Consider the following 24,058-nt stretch of genomic DNA (forward strand, 5'->3'; position numbering starts at 1 on the left):
GAGTGATGCGAAAAATGTCGTAATTTTTTCAGATAGTTTCTGATGCTCTATCGAATGGAACGTTAAACTCAAAATCAACTCCATCGAACGGAGGGCTTAAAATTCAAAAATTCGCAAATAACAGACACACACACACACACACAGAGAGAGAGAGAGAGAGAGAGAGAGAGAGAGAGAGAGAGAGAGAGACAGAGAGAAACAGAAAGAAAGAGAGGGAGAGAGAGGGAAAATTCAGTAATGAACTTTTTAAGTTCGTTGACTAGCAACCAAACATGTTTAGATCAGCTATTCCCTTTGTAGGAAGGAAACATTTTTGCGATACCCCCACCTTTAATCTACTGTTCTGTCGAACTAATATATTTCCTCCGATTTTTTTTTTAATTTACTGTCAATTGCAGATATGTCGCTCATCTCGTTCATTGTAAAAAAACAGTGGATTAAATCAGAAACCACATATTCAAACCATCAAACATGGTAGCATCGAAGTCTTACTTTGATATTGTATATGTTTTTACTTCTGTAAATTTTATATATATATATATATATATATATAGAGAGAGAGAGAGAGAGAGAGAGAGAGAGAGAGAGAGAGAGAGGTATTCATTGCACAGAACATTACCTAAGATAATCACAAATTATCGATCAACCAGATTACAACGAATAAACATATATTTCTTTCTAGAGCGAGAAACAGCACGAGAAAATAAAAGTAAAGCTTAAAAAAAAAAAGACTAAAAAAAGAATTAGTACAAGAAAGTTTATCAAGGAATTAGACATCTTCAGTCGTGTCTTTAATTTTTTTCTTCTCAAAATGTATTTCGCCTATCTTTTACACGTGTATATCCCGGTTTTGTTATCCCATTGTATGGACTTCTCTCTCAACAGGATAAAATACAGGATGATTCAAAGGATGATTCTCTAAATTCCCCCAATCTGTACTTAATAAGGGATTATTTGCTCTAATAAATTCTGTTACCGAAATAATCTCGATCTTTATCTAAAATTCCATTTGTATTTAATAATGGATTTTTCGCTTTAATATATTCTGTTACCAAAATAAGCTCGATCTTTATCTAAATTCACTCAATCTGTATTTAATACTGGATTCTTCACTAAAATAAATACTCTTCCCCAAATAATCTCAATCTTTATCTAAATTTTCCCTATCTGTATTTAAATACTGGATTCTTCGCTCTAACAAATTCTTTTACCAAAATAACGTCTATCTTTAAGTTCCCCTATCTGTATTTAATAATGGGTTCTTCGCTCTAATAAATCATGTAACCGAAATAATCTCGGTGATCTGAATTCCTCCTATCTATATGTAAGAATGAACTTATTCGCTCTTGCATATATATTATTCATGCACTCTTCGAAAAATATTATTCGAAAAATATGCACGCTTCGAAAAATATGCACTCTTCGCAAAATATTATTCATGCACTCTTCGAAAAATATGCACTCTTCGCAAAATATTATTCATGCACTCTTCTTTCAATATGAGACAATATTTTGTGTAAAATATGAACTTTCTTGAATGTTGTGCTCAAATACGAGGGCCAGTCAAAATGTTAGTTGCACTGCTTAAACATTGAAGAAAGTAAAACAGGATAGAAATTTTGCAGTAACTTTATGTGTATCGTAAAGTTCGATTCACAATCTACTTTTCAACATAATTACCTCCGTTATTTAAGCATTTGTCTAGGCGTGGTACAAGTTTTTCTATGCCTTCTGCAAAAAAAAATCCCATCCAATGCCCGATAACCATTCTTGGGCTGCAGCTTTCACCTCGTCATCCGAGTGGTATCGTCACTTTGAAAGTTCGTCTATTGTTATGCGTCTGTTTGCAAGAATGCATTCATTCACACGAGCAGCGATTTCCGGATTTGACGGTCATCCCTCGCGCCCAGCATCGTCAATATCTGTGCGTCCGTACTCAAACATGTTGCACCACTTCGCAATAGCTTGACGTGACATTGCATTTTCACCATACACTTCATGCAACTACAGAAAAATTTCAGTTCAGTTACACCTTTTCGCCCACAGAAAACGAATCACTGCACGCATTTCCAATTTGGATGCTACCTGCAGCTGTCGAGACATGTTTACGACTAATTATCAGAACACCTCCACTTGCCTTGTGAAAGCCGCTACGTCACACGATACAGCTACATGTCTGCAGTGTTGCCAAACAGGTTCATCAAAGTAGCCTTTGACTGAAAATATTTACGAAGGAGTGCAACTAAAGGAGTGCAACTAACTTTCTGACTGACCAACGTAGTTTGACAGGACTTTCTCTTCCTTAGAATCCCTAATGTTTCTCTTAGACTTTCGTACATCTACAAAGAAGACTTCAGAGAGTAATTAATAGATGCGATATGTGTTAATTGTGTATCATTTCGAATTACACGTGTGGACATATTGAAGGATTGTAATTAATAGAGACCGGCCGTTAACTAAAATGCCTATTCCTTAACGTTAAAGGTACAGAGTGATTTTTTAAAACTCACGGATTTTATTTGGATCTAGAATTTCTAACTGGGGTCCGATTTTCATGCGGTTTGTGGCAAATGATCAAGTAAGGATGGGACATTTATAGAACTATGCTTACTGGTTTAAATTCATCCGGGTTAATATCGGCCACGGTTCAAGAAAAACAGCAAATATTCGCCAGTGTACCTTGCAATTGGAATGTGGTTTTGGATTTTTGAAGCGAAATTGCTAAATACAAACTAAGTGTTAGTAAGAATACAAATTAAGTGTTAGCGGTAACACCCAAAAATCCCATGTTGAATAGCTACAGCCGATTTCTTGCGACAAACAACGGAGAGATTTCTTGGGCGACCTATGAAGTCGATAAATGACATTTTCCACAAGAGCTGCCTACAGGGTCCGATGCTTGTCTGTCTTACTCAGAAGCGATCCTGTTTCTTCCAATTTATTCACTAGCGACCATAGGTATATTATGTTACTATCTGGTGCAGAACATGAGGCAAATTTGTTTCTAAATGACCTTCGTGAAGCAACAACAAATTCCGTTTACCAAAAACTTTTAACGATAAACTCATGTTGCTCCAAAGAGTACACTATTCTCACTGTGTCCTGATTATACTTACACAGCAGCACAGAATTGTACAGCGCAACTTCCAATACAACGGCCCAGTTTCCTATTTCTTATTCTTATTGATCTTGGCGAGGTTTCCATGTACGAAGAAAACTCAAATCTTCACACCGCATCGCACCTGATTCTAACTGTAAGGTACACTGGCGAATATTTGCGGTTTTTCTTGAGGCGTGGCCGATATTATTCCGGATGAATTTAAACCAGTAAATATGGTCTCATAAATCTCCCATCCTTCCTCGATCATTTGACACAAACTGCATGAAAATCGGGCTTGTTAGAAATTCTAGACCTAAATGAAATCCGTGAGTTTTAAAAAAAAAATCACACTGTACGACAAAAATGAACATGCTGAAGTTTACTTGCGGGCTCTTTACTTCGATTTTAGCAAAATTTATTATTCCTATTTCGTACTATATTAATTAAATGCCTAATATTCTTTCCATTTGCTTCAAAATCTGGTCTTTATTGGGATAACAACATAATAAAGGCCTGGGTTCGATTCCCGGCTGGAGCTCATGTGGTTCGGATTCTATGTTAATCAGTAGGTCCATGTGTCATATAGCCTCGCTGCTGAAAGGGACTTTAAATTCAAAATCAACTCAACTCAACAACATAATAGATATCTTGTTTGAAGAAAGATTTCTATTAAAAATAACACATTAACTTAAGTTCAGGTGAAAGTCTAGCTCTGTCACGATATATGGGAATAATGTTGCGAGAAATACAAAGGAGTTTTTGCGGCTAAGAAGAATTTGGACAAACTAAAGTGCTCAAAAGTGGAAATATACAGCGTGATTATAATTAAAGTCCACTTTCAAATTGCTGTGAACCTAGACCTACATATATTTAAAAGACCTGGTCACTCAGCATTTAAATGTGTCTGGCTTTTAGTAGTTCCTCTGTTTGCCGTGGCGCTACTCTTCAGCCATGCAAGATAGTGCTTGTGGAAAGTGAAAGAAGGCGTGTATCCAAAGCGTATGAGAGGAAGTTTTTTGAGTTGTGTTATTGCTTTCCGTACAAAACTAAAATGGTTTATTGTTGTGTTCTGCGGTGCAACAGTACAAAAGAGAGAGACAAAGATGTTTCATTTCACAAATTTCCGTGTGACTTAAGTTTAAGAGAGAAATGGTTGAAAGCTGTTTCCAGAGGCACGGTTGACAAAGGACATTGGTAGCCATCCGATCGTACTGTAGTTTGTAGCAGAAATTTTCGACAAGAAGATTATAGAAGTGACTGTAAGAGGAGAATCCTAAAAACTGCTAGTGTTCCATCCCTATTTCAAAGTTACCCTAGTTATATGCAAGATACTCGTAAATAACCGAAAAGACCTTTAAAAAGAAACGGAGTGACTTCCCTTCAACATGTTCCTGCAAAAAAAAAAAAAAAAAAAAAAAAAAATTAAATCTAATTGTGTCACTTCCCATGAGAACGACATAAGCAATGAAAATTCCAGTGAATTAACGAAGCCAGGTAGAAATTACCAGCGGACGTTAGTTTATAACCGATCATTGACCCTTGCCTTGAAAACCAGACAAATTCTTTCATTGAAACGTACTAATCGCTGATTAAAAGGTAGAATTAAAGTTTTAAAAGCCACAGTCAAAACACTAAAAAAGTCATGCAGTGAACTGTCAAATAAACTTAAAATGATAAATGTTTCGGCATTACAATCGGCAGCAGAGGAGAGAGATATTAAAGCAATCTTTCTCAAAGAACAGCTTTAAGCATTCGCGCAAATTAAACAGAAGTGGAGTGAGGTTATTATTAGATACTGTGTCCTGTGACAAAGTAGATCTCCGTCTGCTTATGACTTTGTTCGCGACCTACCCCTACTTTCTATTCCCAGTAGATCTACTCTTAAGCGATACATAGGAACTTGCACTAAAGAGCATACAATGACTCTAGTATCGGAGCGACTCTCTGATCTGCGTCAGTCTGCTCGAGATGAAGAGACGTTAGGATCATTAATAATTGATGATATGACAATTCGACCACAAATACAAATTCGATCAAGTGACTCAGTTATTGGTACAGTTGAGATGGATGGACTTGAAAACAATAGTGGGCAAGAAGCTAATGTTGCGACTCATTTAACATGTTTCGTATTCCAAGGGCTAGGAAGTCATTTAGCGCTCCCCGTTCATTTTTTTTTTTTTTTAAACCAACAATGTAACTGGGACGCAACTTCATAAGCTTACTCTGAGAGTTATTACAAGCATAGAAAATTCTGGATTTAAAGTAATTAGAATTGTTACTGATAATCATCCCACTAATGTTAAAATGTTTGCAGAAATGTGTAAAGGCGACGTTAAGGCACAAATCCCTCATCCTTGTGACCCACAGCGACCATTATTTCTATCCTATGACTACTGTCATATAATAAAAAATGTTAGGAACCTTTTTCTTGACACCAAAAGAACTCTGACTAACAAAGGACAAGAAATTACTCCAAAGTATCTCAAGATGCTTTACGAAATTCAGAAAAAAGGAGTGTGGAAAGCTGTTAAATTTTTATCAGAAAAACATCTAAATCCGAGCAATTAAAAAAAAAAAGTGAATGTCAAAATAGCCACGCAGATTTTTTCATAAGAGATAACAGCAGTGCCATGTCGTGGAAAATCAGCGCCCGGGGCGAGAGTATACGACGGTGCCCCCATACATATATTCCAAGTAATTTTTCCTTTCTTTCGTCCCTTTTCTCCCGATTTGTTCGCCCCCTTTACTTCGGCGCCCGGGGCCGTCGATCCGCTCCCCCCCCTTCCCCACGGCACGGCCCTGGATAACAGCGTCTCTTAAAGTCCTGAAGGATCATAGGGAATTATTCGGCACAGAAGGCTTGGCTTCCAAACATGTGACGCAACAATTACATTCTTAGAAACAATGGAAAGATGATTTAGGATGCACGATGTGAAGAACACAACGTACCATGTTCATTCGCGTGATGAAACATCAATGCACCTTTTCGAAATCAGCAATTCTAGGCTCGAGTGGCAAGAAAGAGACTTCCTCAATTACTTAAACGAGTGGAAAAACGCATGTAAATTCCCTAAGACACAATTTCTCAGTAAGGCTACATATGATGCCATAGTATTGAAAACAAATTCTACAGTTCTTTGCGTAAGATACCTTTTAAGCTATGGATTTCATTTCGTTCTTACCAGAAAATTTTCAAGCGACCAGATCGAAATTTTGTTTAGTTCTGTGAGAAGATTTGGGGGAAGCAATGATCAAACAAATGCTGTTGTAGTTGTTTAAGCTATGCAAAAAATTCTGGATACCGGAGTTACTGCTTCTTCTCAGATGGCAAATGTTACCAGCTCCAAAGAGAAAAGAGTAGATACCACTCTCTTTAATTACATAAGCAGCGTAAAACTGAAACCTGCCACACGGACAATGAAGAGAAGGATCTTCATGCTTTACTTCAACTTCAGTTGAAGTTACCTGAAAGCAGCAATATTGACTTACAACCGAAATTACAATCAGCAACATTAGCCGTTATTGCTAGCTATCTTATAAGAACAGTGAAGGACAATATCAATTGCGAAGATTGCAAATCTATGTTCTTGTCGACAAGTTCTGATCTTCCCATTCTACACCTTCTGAAAAACTTAGACCATGGTGGTTATTTATTTCCTACTCCAGAGTTCTTGAAAATAGTGTCTGCATTAGATCGAACGGTTACATCAGCAATTCCTCTTGTTTATAAGCAGCAGAAACCCCTCTCCTCAAACTTAGAACTCTATCTGAACGCAGGCTGTATAAGAATCCCAGCATGATCTGCAGGAACCCTACTGCGGATGAAGAAGTTGTGTAATGTTATTTTAAATAAATTTCTGCGACCGTATATCAGTAATTACCGTCAAAATGTAAATGAATTACAAAAACTTTCGAAGCGCGAAATTCGTACAAAGCTATTATCAAAAAAAGTGTTGAAAGTGTAGCAACTACATAGTATAGATGTGTTCCAGATATTAATTTCGTTTTCAAAAATATTCAGAAAGGTTCAAGGGCCTTTTTGCATACCAAAACACAATCTACAATAAAATAATTTATGCATACCGCGCTTTCGCTTATGTAGTGAATTAAAAAAAAAAATCGGTTGTGTTCGAAACTCGCAAATTTTCCATTAAATAGTGCTTTCAGGTTGACAAATGTGTCCATAATTATATTCTTAAACTGGTGGATAATTTTGTGTTCTTCAACTGATAAATAATTTTGTGAATATTGAACAGTGGCAAGCAAGTTATATACTATAGTGTAGTGGCAAGTAAGTTATATACTATAGTGTAGTGGCAAGCAAGTTATATACTATAGTGTAGTGGCAAGCAAGTTATATACTATAGTGTAGTGGCAAGCAAGTTATATACTATAGTGTAGTGGCAAGCAAGTTATATACTATAGTGTAGTGGCAAGTAAGTTATATGCGAAGATATGTGTGAAGAATGGATCTAAAAAATGGAAACTCATCATGAAATAAGCTCTTCAATAATTTACAATTGTATTTCCTATTATTTATTTATTGTTGTTTGTACTTCTTTTATTTTCAACTTTTGTAAGAACTTTTTAAAAAAATGAACACAAGTACGCTATGTGCGATTGTGTGTGTTCAAAAGCTCTAACGAAATCAGGGCGTGAAGGATGACCGATAAGCAGCGCACCAAGCGGTCCGACGCGAAACTACGATAGGACACTTCAGTATATGGGAATTACGACGAATAACCAGTTCTTTTAAATATATGTTAGTCTAGTGTAAACAAAGAATCGCCAGTCAGAATGACTTCAAATTTGAATGGAATATACTTAAAGAAGGGGGAAACGGTACGGCATAAGAAAAAAGTTTCAAATTGTATCAATAGATAGCGCTGTAAGCGGCATAACGAAAGTGGATTCGCCTACAAGTGATATTTTGAATCGAATGTGCTTTTTATGCGGTATTTGGCCCAAATATAATTAAAAACCGAATCATTATGTGCTTTATATGCAGGTTTTGGTCTAACTCTTTTTCTTATGCCATTTTCTTAGCTCAATTCCATCCTTGGAAATAGATGCCGTTTTAGATTTGACAAAATAATGGACGATCAAAGCCATAATTTAGAAATAATTGACAACTTGAAAAAATACTGTTATCACATCCAATTGTTTATTCGCTGTCACAGACTGTCAGAATGTATGAAAATATATTCATCTATTATTTAAGTCACCAATAATTTCGGGGCAGCGGTGGCTTAGTAGTAGAGCTTTCAGTTCTGGTGCATTGGGAGCATTATCCCAGCTCGCGTCAAGTAGGCTTTGTGGTGGACAAACACCGTGTGCGTAGATTTTTGGGGGGTTCTCCTATTTCCTTTCACTTTCTTCATTCCACCACTGCATGCATTTCTCATCATCACCGTGTCCTTTAGTCTAGCCGGCATAATCGTGGGACGTAAAACTTAGATTTTTTCGAGTCCATTGTGATTAATGTACGCAAGCCTAGACACCTACTATTCCACTTCTCGTTCTTAACATTTCAAATGGAATTTTTGTGCATACTTCACAATACAGCTTACCTTAAGGAATTTCCGACATCACTACATATGGATTCTTCACTATCAGCTGACCGCTCTTGCTTCATTTCCATTCTTTCTTGCTTCAGTTCAGCAACTTTCACATCTTTTCTATTATTTCCGATCACATCATCCTGGGCAGGCGATTCTGTTACGCAGATCGCTGTTTCGCTGACGTCACAGTCTATTTCTGACTTCACAGCTACGTTCATTAGATCATTGTTAGTTAGCCTATCAGGCTGAGTTGATACTGGCGGAACCGAGTGGTCATCCTCTACGACTGGCTGTTCAATATTGTTATTACCTGTAACAACTGTTTCGTCTGGGTATGAATTAGAATTATTCAAATTACAACAGGCCAGCTCTTCCAGTCCACGATCACTTTCTGTAACACTATCGCCACTATTTTCTACTTTTACTCGCACATGTTGTGATGAAGATTCTGATTTCGTGGATTCTCTAAAACAACTGTTACTCTCACTTTCCCCAGGCACAGATGATATATGACTGGGTCGTTCATTCTGAAAAGAAAAACATCATAAAGTGTCCTACCTATCTTGTTCAGACATGATTCTTTAACTATTTTAAATTATTACAATAGCACTTAATACCAGTAGACACGGCGGATATAGAGCCATGATGGGAAAACAGACGAAAGTTCGACCATTAGACTACCAAAAAGCCGAGTAAACGATCGGTTAATTAGGGCTTGAGGTATAAATTGGCAAACACTGAAAATTGGTCATGTCCCTGCAAGTAGGTAATCGGTGCAAGTCCCCACCAGTCTTGCAATTAAATTCTTCCGCGTTAATCTATCACTGCTCAATGATCTTTAAGAGTTTCCAACGTTAAAGGCGTGTACGTACATTCTGTATATCTACAGGTAGAAATGCATTTAATAAAGTCCCTAGATATATCGTCCGATTGGAAAGAAATTCACATCCAAATATCTGCTGATTTTATAGCATATCGAGCATCAACGAGGTTGATCGTAGTCATTACAGGAAATGCTGCTAGTAGTTTAAAGATAGTTGGATCACACGATGGGAGTAGTTGGCTATGTGAATCACAAAACAGAATGTGTGCAGGATAATTTAAATGATTCATCGGATTTGAAAGGACTGCATTAAAATATATATACAGGGTGACCAAAAATATATTTACATTCTGTTTTTTTTTTATTATTATTATTTTTTTAATAGGTGAATGCGGCAACTCATAAAGTTTTTCAATCTGTTTTATCGTTTTAGGTTAGCCAGTTATAAGTGAGCATGTGGTCCCCCAGGAGAAAGCACAGTGTGTGGCATGGTTCATAGAGACCAAATCGGACACACAAGTCCAACGGAACTTCCGTGCACAATTTCGCAGGGAGCTACCATCCGTGCATGGCACACCAGTTTCATGACAACAGGTTGTGTGTTGCATAAGAAAGGAGCAGGACGATCCAGCACAAATGATGAACGAGTTGTGCAGGTACGTACAGCATTCGTGGACAGTTCGAGAAAAATCACCATCCGTTAGGCCACTAGACAATTGCAAATACGCAGGTTCGCCGTACACATGGTGCTTTACAAACGGTTGCGTCTCTATGTATATAAGGTACGGTTGTTGCAGGAATTGTTACCAACAGACAAACGAAAACGGACTGAGTTTGCAACAGACATGTTACAACGTATCGATGAAGATGTAGTTTTTTTGAAACGGCTGTGATGAAGCAACATTTCATGTGTCGGGCAAATTAAGCCGTCATAACATACGAATCTGGGATTCAGAAAACCCACACAAAACACGGGAACTTGAGAGAGACAGTCCAAAGATGGTGTGGTCTAATGCACAACCGAATCATTGGGCTTTTATTTTCCCGAACCTAATTACTGGTGTCACCTATTTGGACATGCTTCAAGTCTTCACCATTCCGCAGTTCGAGAATTTGCAGCCCAATGTCGTGTTCCAGCAGGATGATGCTCCACCACACTGGTTCGCAGCAGTCCGTGATTGCCTGGACGATACCTTTCCCAACCGATGGATTGGACGGGGTGACCGCATTTCATAGCCACCGAGGTCGCCAAACATTACACCCCTATACTTTTGTTTGGGGGTTTTGTGAAGGATAGTGTTTACCGTACACTAGATACTGACATAGCTGATTTAAAAAGCTCGCATCACAGCCGCTCTTAACACTGTCACACACGAGATGTTAAAGCGTAAATGGCAGGAAATCAAGTACAAAACTGGATGTGCTTAGGACCACGAATGGTGCACATATTGAGGTGTACTAATGAACTTTGCACATAAACTTTATGAGTTGCACTATTCACTGCAAAGGGCAGAATGTAAAAATCTTTGTCCTTTAAAGAGTTTTTAACATTTGAAATTGTAAAGATATTTTCTGGGCACCCTGTAAAACACACAATTGAGAATGATATATTAAAATATACACGAACTGTCCAAGTGTGATACATACTACTGCGAGGGGTGATCAAAAAGTAAGGCAGTGAAAAACGCATTTCATAAAACCAATTCAGCCAAGAGGTAGTACATACATTAAATTATTTTTCTATATAGTCTGCACATCGGTTGACTCACTTGTCGCATCATGAGATGAGTTTGAAGATTCCCTCTTTGTAAAAATACTGTTCTTGCATGCTCAGCCTCGTTATCAAGAAATGTTTCACCTCCTCGTCTGAAGCGAAGCGACGGTCACTTAAGTGCTCCTTAAAGAACGGGAGCAGGTGAAGGCGGTCGGAACGAGGTTCAGGCTGTACGGAGGGTGGTCGATGATGTCCCAGCTAAACTACTTCAACAGCTGCTGGGTGGGTTACTGCGCTCCTCGTCGGTGACGTTTCCTCTACCAGCTGCAAACTTTCAAGACCATTGTGCGACACCTCTACCAACTGCCGATGACTTTCAACCGCGGTTAAATGTTTCGCCCACAGAATTTCAATAACTGAGTGGACTTCTTTTCGAGATCAGTTTTCCAAATGAGTCCCATTTGTGTTTACCCACAACTAGCACCTTAGGCAGCTGAAACACTGCACAACTGCCAACTCCATGTATTAAAATCACTGCACATTCCTCATTCCTGTGTAACAGACGGAACTCCAGAAATATCTGCCTTATCATCTTAGTTTCACGAATGTTCGACGTGACTTCCTTTCGTCACGCGACAAACACCTACGAGGTAGTCTAGTACAGCCCATGTGGTGTCAGTAGCTGAGCACCGACCTCAAACATTGGAAGAATATGAGGCTGTTAAGCAAGCAGACTGGGTAGCCTAGTGGTTAACACATTGGTACGGTAAGCAGGAGATACTGTTGATTCTCGGTCGTGTCGTGAATTTTTTTACTCATTTTTTATTATTATTACGTAATTTCCTTTATTTGAAGCGTCTGGGTTTCAACCTGCTCTTCTAGTTCCTTAATTTATTTTGGCCAGAGCTGCCATCTTCTTCCAAGTCACCACTGGACTTAGAGCCGTTAGTGCATGCCTGACAGGACGGCGGAATGGTTATCTCTGGAACAACGTGTGCAAACCCTGAATCGGTCGACGTGGGTCTGTGGAGTGGCCAGCTCGATCTCCCGATTCATTACCAACTGATTCCTTATCAACATCACACGCGCAATTTGGCCGAACTACGGGAAGCTATGATAGAAGAGTTCCACAGGATACCAGCACGAGTCTGTCAAGCTGCTTGTGACAACGTTGTTCGACGTCTCCAAGAAGATATCAGCACGAGTCTGCTAAGCCGCTTGTGACAACGTTGCTCGACGTCTCCAAGAAGATACCAGCATGAGTCTGTCAAGCTGCTTGTGCAACGTTGCTCGACGTCTCCAAGAAGATACCAGCACGAGTCTGTCAAGCTGCTTGTGACAAAGTTGCTCAACGTCTCCAAGAAGATACCAGCACGAGTCTGTCAAGCTGCTTGTGACAACGTTGCTCAACGTCTCCAAGAAGATACCAGCACGAGTCTGTCAAGCTGCTTGTGACAACGTTGCTCGACGTCTCCAGGTATGTATCGATTTGAATGGTGCATTGGTGAGCCATGACATGGAGAACAGAGATTAAAATTCTTCTTAGGAAAGGTATGAGAGTAATGTGTTTATGTGTGCTTATGTTCAATTTTATGTTCAAGCTAAGTTGCTAGTTTCTTTAGCGCTGTCTTTGAAACATCATATAAATAATTACAAGCCCATCCTGAACATGATTAGAAGTATAAAGAACTGGCTCTAAAATCTATAAACACCTAAATTAAATTTGCAGAAGGTCAATGCAGTCTGTGAATTTAGCAATCATTTGTTATCGTTTCCCCTCTATTTCTATTTTTTATAAAAAAACGCACTGTTGCCAGATCTTAGTAGTTATCTTTAAATTGTTAGTTCACGAAATGTATATAATACGTATGTATGTATACACAAAAGCAATACAATTTGTGATGATAAACTATAAATAAAATTTGCATAAATTGCTCTCATCAAATTGATGTTTATATCTGTCTACAATGCCATCTCACGTTCTATCATGATCGACTTTATCTGTTCTAACCTTCGCGCATTGAAAAGGAGCCTATGTTCATTGAATAGCATTCTGTAGATCATTAAACACACGCTTTTCCAAAATCATTGCACTGTTCATTGGTATTTACAAATATTCACACAAAAGGTAGCAGTGAGTGCACTGAAAAACCTGAACTACATTATACGGTAAAACAAAGAGTACTGAAATTCGCGTACGGATGGCGCTCAGGTACAGTGTGGTATGACCTGTGAGCGCCACATGTGTGCTCAGTTGTGTGTGGACTAGCGCAGTTTGCAGTTGGCACGAAAGTAATGTTACTCATAACAGAGGAGAAGGTGTTTATTATCAAGCACTATTTCGGCTCATACGGTGTGGGGCAGCGTCCACTGCAGGAGATAAGCGTGCACGTCTACGGTATTGCTCTGGAGTATTAGCTATGGCATATGAAGATTTCTCAGCAACATATGGTTCAGTAATGAAAGGCATGTGTACAGGCACGAAGGAAAGTATTCTTCAGTTGACAAAATTTCTTTTCTTAATAACTCAACAATAAATTAACCTACTAAGAGTACCGATTTTGGCACGTTATCAGATTATAACTATTCTAAGGATAACAACAAAAGGTCCAAATTAATTCATTTATTCCCAAGTTATTGGCAAAGAAAAATTTGTCAACTATCAAATACTTTCTTTTCCGTGTGTACCTATCGACGGCTACATCAATCGACAGCTGATTATTGACCCATTCTTGAATGAATTGCGCTGCTTTCACCGCACCAAAAATCTGCCGTTACAACAACAACGGATGCAGCAAGATGGAGCTACTGTCCACATTGTAAGTAAATCACTTGCCCTTCTCCCCACAAGAGTTTGACATCGCTCGATTTCCCAATGAAACGGATTTTCCATATCGTTCCCACTCCCTTGACCTCACAGCTCCAGATGCCTACATATGGGGTATGCTGACGGAAGCAATTTTCCGAACAAATAAGAAAGTTACGAAAGTTAAGAGAGAAGATTCGGTCACTTGTTTTGTCGTTCCAACAAACCGTGTTCACTAATATGTTCATCGATCTACAGAACCGCTATGAGGAATGTGTGCGACTTAATATTCAACAATTTGAACACATGATGTACAGGAATAATTCCTCTTAAATTTACAATATATGTTAAGTAACATTTAGTTGACATCCATTTGACAACATTTCTTATGTTGCATTTTGTTGTACAACAAATAAATAAATGTCAACGATGTGATTTCATTACTCTTTGTTTTGCCGCATACTCTACAATGAAATAAACGTGTCCTCCTTGAAACTCGAGCACTAGATGAACTTAATTTTGCCTTTTAAACGACAGTAAATGTTAAACAAAATTAAACATTCGCATAGCAATCAAAATCTTTACCTTTGTCTGATGAAATTCCTCTACAGTCTTCTCGGTTTTAATATAAGAGTTTAGGATTTTTTGTGATTCCAACACTTTTTTCTTGAACTGACTGAAGTTGTCAATTTTGTACATACAGGGATAGCATATTGTCTTCGGAAGTACATCATTTTCTTTGATCTGGAAAATAAGATATACAGCAAACCTTACTAGTACGCAATAAACATCAGTATTTATACTTAACACGAATACAGTTACACTAAACTAGCTCCAATGCCCTATTCTCGCAGGGAGGTTTATGGAAAGTATGTGAACTCCTTTCCTTTTAGGATATATATTCACCCCCGTCCCACAACTACTTTTCACACTCCATGCTTTTAGTTTACCGTTCCCAATGCCTTCGTTGAAAGTAAAAGAATGATTGAAATAAATATTAAAGAGCAATGCCTTCGTTGAAAGTAAAAGAATGATTGAAATAAATATCAAAGAGCAATGCCTTCGTTAAAAATAAAGGAATGATTGAAATAAATATTAAAGAGCAATGCCTTCGTTGAAAGTAAAAGAATGATTGAAATAAATATCAAAGAGCAATGCCTTCGTTAAAAATAAAGGAATGATTGAAATAAATATCAAAGAGCAATGCCTTCGTTAAAAATAAAGGAATGATTGAAATAAATATTAAAGAGCAATGCCTTCGTTGAAAGTAAAAGAATGATTGAAATAAATATCAAAGAGCAATGCCTTCGTTAAAAATAAAGGAATGATTGAAATAAATATCAAAGAGCAATGCCTTCGTTAAAAATAAAGGAATGATTGAAATAAATATTAAAGAGCAATGCCTTCGTTGAAAGTAAAAGAATGATTGAAATAAATATCAAAGAGCAATGCCTTCGTTAAAAATAAAGGAATGATTGAAATAAATATTAAAGAGCAATGCCTTCGTTAAAAATAAAGGAATGATTGAAATAAATATTAAAGAGCAATGCCTTCGTTGAAAGTAAAAGAATGATTGAAATAAATATCAAAGAGCAATGCCTTCGTTGAAAGTAAAAGAATGATTGAAATAAACATGAAAGAGCAATGCCTTCGTTGAAAGTAAAAGAATGATTGAAATAAATATCAAAGAGCAATGCCTTCGTTGAAAGTAAAAGAATGATTGAAATAAATATGAAAGAGCAATGCCTTCGTTGAAAGTAAAAGAATGATTGAAATAAATATCAAAGAGCAATGCCTTCGTTAAAAATAAAGGAATGATTGAAATAAATATCAAAGAGCAATGCCTTCGTTAAAAATAAAGGACTGATTGAAATAAATATTAAAGAGCAATGCCTTCGTTGAAAGTAAAAGAATGATTGAAATAAATATCAAAGAGCAATGCCTTCGTTAAAAATAAAGGAATGATTGAAATAAATATCAAAGAGCAATGCCTTCGTTAAAAATAAAGGAATGATTGAAATAAATATTAAAGAGCAATGCCTTCGTTGAAAGTAAAAGAATGATTGAAATAAATATCAAAGAGCAATGCCTTCGTTAAAAATAAAGGAATGATTGAAATAAATATTAAAGAGCAATGCCTTCGTTAAAAATAAAGGAATGATTGAAATAAATATCAAAGAGCAATGCCTTCGTTAAAAATAAAGGAATGATTGAAATAAATATTAAAGAGCAATGCCTTCGTTGAAAGTAAAAGAATGATTGAAATAAATATCAAAGAGCAATGCCTTCGTTAAAAATAAAGGAATGATTGAAATAAATATCAAAGAGCAATGCCTTCGTTAAAAATAAAGGAATGATTGAAATAAATATTAAAGAGCAATGCCTTCGTTGAAAGTAAAAGAATGATTGAAATAAATATCAAAGAGCAATGCCTTCGTTAAAAATAAAGGAATGATTGAAATAAATATTAAAGAGCAATGCCTTCGTTAAAAATAAAGGAATGATTGAAATAAATATTAAAGAGCAATGCCTTCGTTGAAAGTAAAAGAATGATTGAAATAAATATTAAAGAGCAATGCCTTCGTTGAAAGTAAAAGAATGATTGAAATAAATATCAAAGAGCAATGCCTTCGTTGAAAGTAAAAGAATGATTGAAATAAATATGAAAGAGCAATGCCTTCGTTGAAAGTAAAAGAATGATTGAAATAAATATGAAAGAGCAATGCCTTCGTTGAAAGTAAAAGAATGATTGAAATAAATATGAAAGAGCAATGCCTTCGTTGAAAGTAAAAGAATGATTGAAATAAATATGAAAGAGCAATGCCTTCGTTGAAAGTAAAAGAATGATTGAAATAAATATCAAAGAGCAATGCCTTCGTTGAAAGTAAAAGAATGATTGAAATAAATATTAAAGAGCAATGCCTTCGTTGAAAGTAAAAGAATGATTGAAATAAATATCAAAGAGCAATGCCTTCGTTAAAAATAAAGGAATGATTGAAATAAATATCAAAGAGCAATGCCTTCGTTGAAAGTAAAAGAATGATTGAAATAAATATTAAAGAGCAATGCCTTCGTTGAAAGTAAAAGAATGATTGAAATAAATATCAAAGAGCAATGCCTTCGTTAAAAATAAAGGAATGATTGAAATAAATATCAAAGAGCAATGCCTTCGTTAAAAATAAAGGAATGATTGAAATAAATATTAAAGAGCAATGCCTTCGTTGAAAGTAAAAGAATGATTGAAATAAATATCAAAGAGCAATGCCTTCGTTAAAAATAAAGGAATGATTGAAATAAATATTAAAGAGCAATGCCTTCGTTAAAAATAAAGGAATGATTGAAATAAATATTAAAGAGCAATGCCTTCGTTGAAAGTAAAAGAATGATTGAAATAAATATCAAAGAGCAATGCCTTCGTTGAAAGTAAAAGAATGATTGAAATAAATATCAAAGAGCAATGCCTTCGTTGAAAGTAAAAGAATGATTGAAATAAATATCAAAGAGCAATGCCTTCGTTGAAAGTAAAAGAATGATTGAAATAAATATGAAAGAGCAATGCCTTCGTTGAAAGTAAAAGAATGATTGAAATAAATATCAAAGAGCAATGCCTTCGTTGAAAGTAAAAGAATGATTGAAATAAATATCAAAGAGCAATGCCTTCGTTGAAAGTAAAAGAATGATTGAAATAAATATCAAAGAGCAATGCCTTCGTTAAAAATAAAGGAATGATTGAAATAAATATCAAAGAGCAATGCCTTCGTTAAAAATAAAGGAATGATTGAAATAAATATTAAAGAGCAATGCCTTCGTTGAAAGTAAAAGAATGATTGAAATAAATATCAAAGAGCAATGCCTTCGTTAAAAATAAAGGAATGATTGAAATAAATATCAAAGAGCAATGCCTTCGTTAAAAATAAAGGAATGATTGAAATAAATATTAAAGAGCAATGCCTTCGTTGAAAGTAAAAGAATGATTGAAATAAATATCAAAGAGCAATGCCTTCGTTAAAAATAAAGGAATGATTGAAATAAATATCAAAGAGCAATGCCTTCGTTAAAAATAAAGGAATGATTGAAATAAATATCAAAGAGCAATGCCTTCGTTAAAAATAAAGGAATGATTGAAATAAATATTAAAGAGCAATGCCTTCGTTGAAAGTAAAAGAATGATTGAAATAAATATCAAAGAGCAATGCCTTCGTTAAAAATAAAGGAATGATTGAAATAAATATCAAAGAGCAATGCCTTCGTTGAAAGTAAAAGAATGATTGAAATAAATATCAAAGAGCAATGCCTTCGTTAAAAATAAAGGAATGATTGAAATAAATATCAAAGAGCAATGCCTTCGTTAAAAATAAAGGAATGATTGAAATAAATATTAAAGAGCAATGCCTTCGTTGAAAGTAAAAGAATGATTGAAATAAATATCAAAGAGCAATGCCTTCGTTAAAAATAAAGGAATGATTGAAATAAATATCAAAGAGCAATGCCTTCGTTAAAAATAAAGGAATGATTGAAATAAATATTAAAGAGCAATGCCTTCGTTGAAAGTAAAAGAATGATTGAAATAAATATCAAAGAGCAATGCCTTCGTTAAAAATAAAGGAATGATTGAAATAAATATCAAAGAGCAATGCCTTCGTTAAAAATAAAGGAATGATTGAAATAAATATTAAAGAGCAATGCCTTCGTTGAAAGTAAAAGAATGATTGAAATAAATATCAAAGAGCAATGCCTTCGTTAAAAATAAAGGAATGATTGAAATAAATATCAAAGAGCAATGCCTTCGTTAAAAATTAAGGAATGATTGAAATAAATATTAAAGAGCAATGCCTTCGTTGAAAGTAAAAGAATGATTGAAATAAATATCAAAGAGCAATGCCTTCGTTAAAAATAAAGGAATGATTGAAATAAATATCAAAGAGCAATGCCTTCGTTAAAAATAAAGGAATGATTGAAATAAATATTAAAGAGCAATGCCTTCGTTGAAAGTAAAAGAATGATTGAAATAAATATCAAAGAGCAATGCCTTCGTTAAAAATAAAGGAATGATTGAAATAAATATTAAAGAGCAATGCCTTCGTTAAAAATAAAGGAATGATTGAAATAAATATTAAAGAGCAATGCCTTCGTTGAAAGTAAAAGAATGATTGAAATAAATATTAAAGAGCAATGCCTTCGTTGAAAGTAAAAGAATGATTGAAATAAATATCAAAGAGCAATGCCTTCGTTAAAAATAAAGGAATGATTGAAATAAATATCAAAGAGCAATGCCTTCGTTAAAAATAAAGGAATGATTGAAATAAATATTAAAGAGCAATGCCTTCGTTGAAAGTAAAAGAATGATTGAAATAAATATCAAAGAGCAATGCCTTCGTTAAAAATAAAGGAATGATTGAAATAAATATCAAAGAGCAATGCCTTCGTTAAAAATAAAGGAATGATTGAAATAAATATTAAAGAGCAATGCCTTCGTTGAAAGTAAAAGAATGATTGAAATAAATATTAAAGAGCAATGCCTTCGTTGAAAGTAAAAGAATGATTGAAATAAATATCAAAGAGCAATGCCTTCGTTAAAAATAAAGGAATGATTGAAATATAAATATGAAAGAGCAATGCCTTCGTTGAAAGTAAAAGAATGATATAAATAAATATTAAAGAGCAATGCTTTCATTGAAAGTAAAAGAGTTATTGAAATAAAGAACAGCAATTTCAACGTTGCACCTGTCAATTTCCGGGCAACGTCAAGTAAAATGAATAAGGGAGAGAATTCCCTTTGGCGTTGCCTGTGGAAAAAAAAAAAAAAAATGAAACTGCGTTGTCCACGTACATTTATAAGAATTAACTGTTATAAAACCATAACATACGCATTTCTAAGGTAAGAACTACTTCTTATCTGCGTGTCAGTTTGTATCGTATAAAGCGTGAACGAGAAATTGGTAGACTGGAAAGCCGTACGTGCACAATGAACCAGGCATGCCATTTGACCAAACTGTAAACACGAGCAAATGCTCGGTGTTTCAGTCTACCTCTAAAGGCCTCAATTGTCCGTTTAAAACTTCAGTATTCATGATGTCATGAAAGAAGAAAGAAGTGCTGGCAAAAACGCATCATTTCATACTACAAAAACGAACCAGGTAAAAGTAAGTTCAAAACACTGCTTCATTTTCGTGACGAAGGTGTTCCAAAAAGCAGATATACCGAGTGATCTCCAGGTTCGAGGCTACCCAGCAGAGAAGTTACCGCAAATAAACTGGTCGTCCAGCCGTGAAGTCAGGATCGAAGATGATGAAAGTGCAAAAGTTGTTTCAAAGGGATGCATCTATGTCGACTCTCCGTGCTGCACAGAAGTTGAAGCTGAGGCAGTCAACTCTGCAATTTATAAGGAAAAAAAAAAAAAAAAAAAAAAAAAAAAAAAAAAAAGTTGGGAATTAAGACATACGTAAAGAAAACTGCACCTAAGTACATCAACGGTCAGGAGGAGCGTGTGAAGTCAGAGTGTCGTTACGTTTACCAAAAATCCCTAAGCAAAGTCCTCGTAGTGGATGACGAGATCTACGTACACTCATGTCCAAAATTATTGTCGCATGTCTATAAATATGTTGTAAAAATATAATTTGATAACGAATTCGCCCGGTATTTCTTATACTGTTAGTATGTGTATAATCGGCAAAGACATGTATGTGGCAAAGTTCACGTCAAAAGAGCAGTAAATAAGAACAATAAAACGAAAATAAAACTTTCTTGTCCATTTAGCAACATTTTGTTTCACTCATTCTAATTTTCATATTTATAATTCTTTTCCTATGAAATTTACCACAAATATACATTTCCCGATTATACACATAGTATCAGTATTAAAAGTACCCTGCAAAATCATTATCAAATTATATTCTTACAAGAAGACAGTTATAGATATGCGACAATCATTTTGGACATGAATGTACCTTGGGAGCCAAATGAAGTTCCAGGAAGGAGGTATTTCGATGCCTTCGATCCAACTGCGCTACGATACTACCAACAAAAAAAAAAAAAAAAAAAAAAAAAAAAAAAAAAAAAAAAAAAAAAACCGAAGAGATGGAGCAAGTCCTTCAAGAAAATATTGATGTGGCAAGCAACAGACAACGAAGGGACAGTTTCGGAGCCTTTATATCTTAAGGCACCATAAGATCAACGTGTGTCTATCGGAATATTTTGGAGAAGAGATTGATTCCTTTCTTATCCAGAAGCCGAAGAAAGAACGTTTTGCTTTGGCCGGACCTTGCTACGTTCCACTACGCCAAGAATGTTGTCGAGTTGCTTCATAGTGAAGGCATCCCCCTTTGTTAAGAAAGCAAAGAATCCACCTAATGCACCCCAATCGCGGGCTATAGAGGCATTTTGGGCTTTATATAAACAGAAACATGCTGAACGTCCCCACAGAGCCAGAGTAAAACTTAACGAAGCTGAATTTGAATTTGAATTTTCTTTTATATTATTATTATTATTCCAGAGAACTTTTCCAAGGCGATAGTCTATTCTTGTACGTACCAAACATGTTCAAACTCAGTCGAACAGTCTTTGCATAATATTGTTAAATGTGAATTTTAAACCTGATCATCAGTCGCATGTCTTCTTTGCTTCCAGCGCCGAAATAAATACTTATAATATCATTTGAATTTTGCCATACACACACACACACCACATTTCGTCATCTGCGTTCCGCGCCAAAATATATATCGGTTCATGTCAATTTTCCACGGTCGAAGGATGGATTTTGTGACAGAAGGGCCCCAAAGTGGTCCGACTGCTTTTGGGTGATGCTACTTATAAATTCAAATTTCAGGGCGCAGCAAGGGGGTCAGAGCGGTAGCGAGGAAGTGCCCGTAGGGAGCAGGCGCATCAGCGGAGATGGTATATACATAAACAAGGATAGTGGAAAAACACTTTATGTCATAAAATGCATGGCTTATCTGTTGCGCAGCTTTGTGGAAGATACTAAATACCATCCAAAAAAGCACCAAAATGTGCTAAATTAGAATAGATTAGGTTTGGTAAGATGTTCCTCTTCTTTTCTGTAGTTTCAATTCGTTTCTACACTTACGAAAACTGTTCGCCTGTTTAGACCATGCCTTTCACATAATTTCAATAACTTACATTCCTTACTTTTGTACAACTTCATAAAACTCGAACACGATATGTAACAATCTTAGCATTTACGCACCATTTCCACACGGTCTTTCCCATAAATCATAACAAGTGTATTTCCCCGCTAATAGTCCCTTCTGCCTCTACATACAGTGTCGCTTACAACATCAAAAACAACTAACAAGTACTTTGTTAACTTCAACTATTCCCCTCACAGTACTTTCAATCACTCTTCCTCACAAACCAAAATAAATTCTCCAGTTCATCTGGTAAATTGCCTAAAATTGGTCCGGCGGTACAGCAGTTAATCCGAAAGCATGGGAATAACAAACATTTCTGATTATCAGTGAAAAGTAAATGCCGGAAATGAAACAGTAGTAATTGTAGGGAAGATATACTTGAGTAGTACTAGAACGTTGAAAACAAGTTCATGTGTATCTTATCCGGGGTTACCATCTGCGGAAGATTACCTGTTAAGTTCAGATTGGCTAGGTTAGGTTGAATTAGGTAAGTTTAATTGCAGTTAGGTTCAATACTAGTAGACTTACTCTGTGGCAATGAATCCCAAGAATTTATATGGGCTCAATCGAGCAGACGGTTCTACCAAATACAAAATTTATAGGTAAAATACAAAGTAAAACCTTTTTCCTGAAGAAATGCGAGTGTGAATATAAATAATTACTGTGAATGCACAGGATATTGAAATGAATTTTGAGTGATAGTGAAAATATTGTATATGTGTGCTCTTTCATTATCCTTGTTTATGCTCATACCCACCATTGCTGACGCGTCTGTTACCTACGGACGCACACCTTCGCTCCAGCTCGGGCCCTCTTACCTTGACTCAGTTACATAGCATTCGTGCTTTACAGTGGCCACTTCCACAAGTTGGTTTGTGATTTATGCACTGTAATTTTTATGCTATACGTCCACACTGTATTTATACTTAGCCCACTTAAAATCAATCTGGAGCTCCTTATTTAGTTCTTCTCTGCTAAAAGAAATAGAATGCTTTAACATGACCTAAAAATGTAAGAAATGCGTCAAAATTTGGAGGAGCTGTCTGCTCGAGTAATGCCATTTATGTATATTGTGCTTCAATATATTGTTTCAAATTTCTGGCGTTATTCATTTCCAGCCTTGCACTTAATTTCGTTTTTAAAGTGCAAAGATAGCTATTTCTTAGACCTACTTACTGTAAGATTAAAACTAATCTTTATCTCTCTGCAGAGATTCATTGATTTCGCCTTTTCACCATGCACATCTACTGTTGAACTGCTTTTTGATAAGCATAATCTGCAACAGTTTAATTCTTGAAAAGTAGAATTTGACAGTTCCCCACTATTATGCATTTTTGGATTTTTCGCAATCTTTTTCTTTTTCAATCCAGTGTTGCCAACCAATTTTTCGAAAAATCAGGAAAATTCTTACCCAAAATCCAGGAAAAATCCAGGAGATACAACTTAATATCTAAATATGTTAATTAGGATGATTATTTTTTTTTTTTTACAAGGCAAACAGTGGACCTATCAATGATTATACTTACCAATAAAAGGCTAATCATCTTTATCTGCGTACATGTCAACATTCACTCTGCTGGTCAGAGAGCGATTCACAGGGGATCTTAGCATGAGTTGTTACAAGTGAGCCTTCTTGTGTGCAGCAATCCTTGCAAAGTTTGGGTATCAAGTCTGTTTGTTTCGCCTTCATCAAATTTACGATTGAAAAAACTTTACTCTACTGTGACACTTGAGTAAGGCAGACCAAAGACATAACAAATGTGGATAAATTCGGAAATATTAACTGGTTAGGCTATCTACTTACTTTTTTTTTTACTAACAAGCATCAGAGGCGTCATTTAGGGAGGGCGGGGAGGGTCACTTGCACTCCTTGAGTTGGAGATTTATATTGATTTTATCAATAGAAT

The 24,058-nt window shown here is 35.8% G+C and overlaps 1 protein-coding gene across 4 annotated transcripts in view; it reads right to left on the bottom strand.

Moving 5' to 3' along the window:
• Positions 1–23,811, bottom strand: part of LOC145682420 (uncharacterized) — a 28,950-nt gene extending 5,139 nt beyond the window's left edge. The window contains exons 1-3 of one of the 4 annotated variants that reach the window (XM_081754047.1): positions 23,678–23,811; positions 14,590–14,748; positions 8,671–9,188 (exon numbers count right to left, since the gene is read on the bottom strand). In XM_081754047.1, the coding sequence (XP_081610173.1) occupies positions 8,671–9,188; positions 14,590–14,748; positions 23,678–23,719 (719 nt within the window). In that variant the 5' untranslated portion in view covers positions 23,720–23,811. Of the gene's footprint in view, positions 1–8,670; positions 9,189–14,589; positions 14,749–21,534; positions 22,940–22,969; positions 23,170–23,327; positions 23,517–23,677 lie in introns of those variants that run through there. The other 3 variants (XM_081754046.1, XM_081754049.1, XM_081754048.1) reach the window with 3 other exon arrangements.
• Between the last annotated feature and the right edge of the window lie 247 nt (positions 23,812–24,058).

The sequence above is a fragment of the Thermobia domestica genome, chromosome 3 (genome assembly GCF_964235325.1).
Source record: "Thermobia domestica chromosome 3, izTheDome1.hap1.1, whole genome shotgun sequence".
Lineage (NCBI taxonomy): Eukaryota > Metazoa > Arthropoda > Insecta > Zygentoma > Lepismatidae > Thermobia > Thermobia domestica.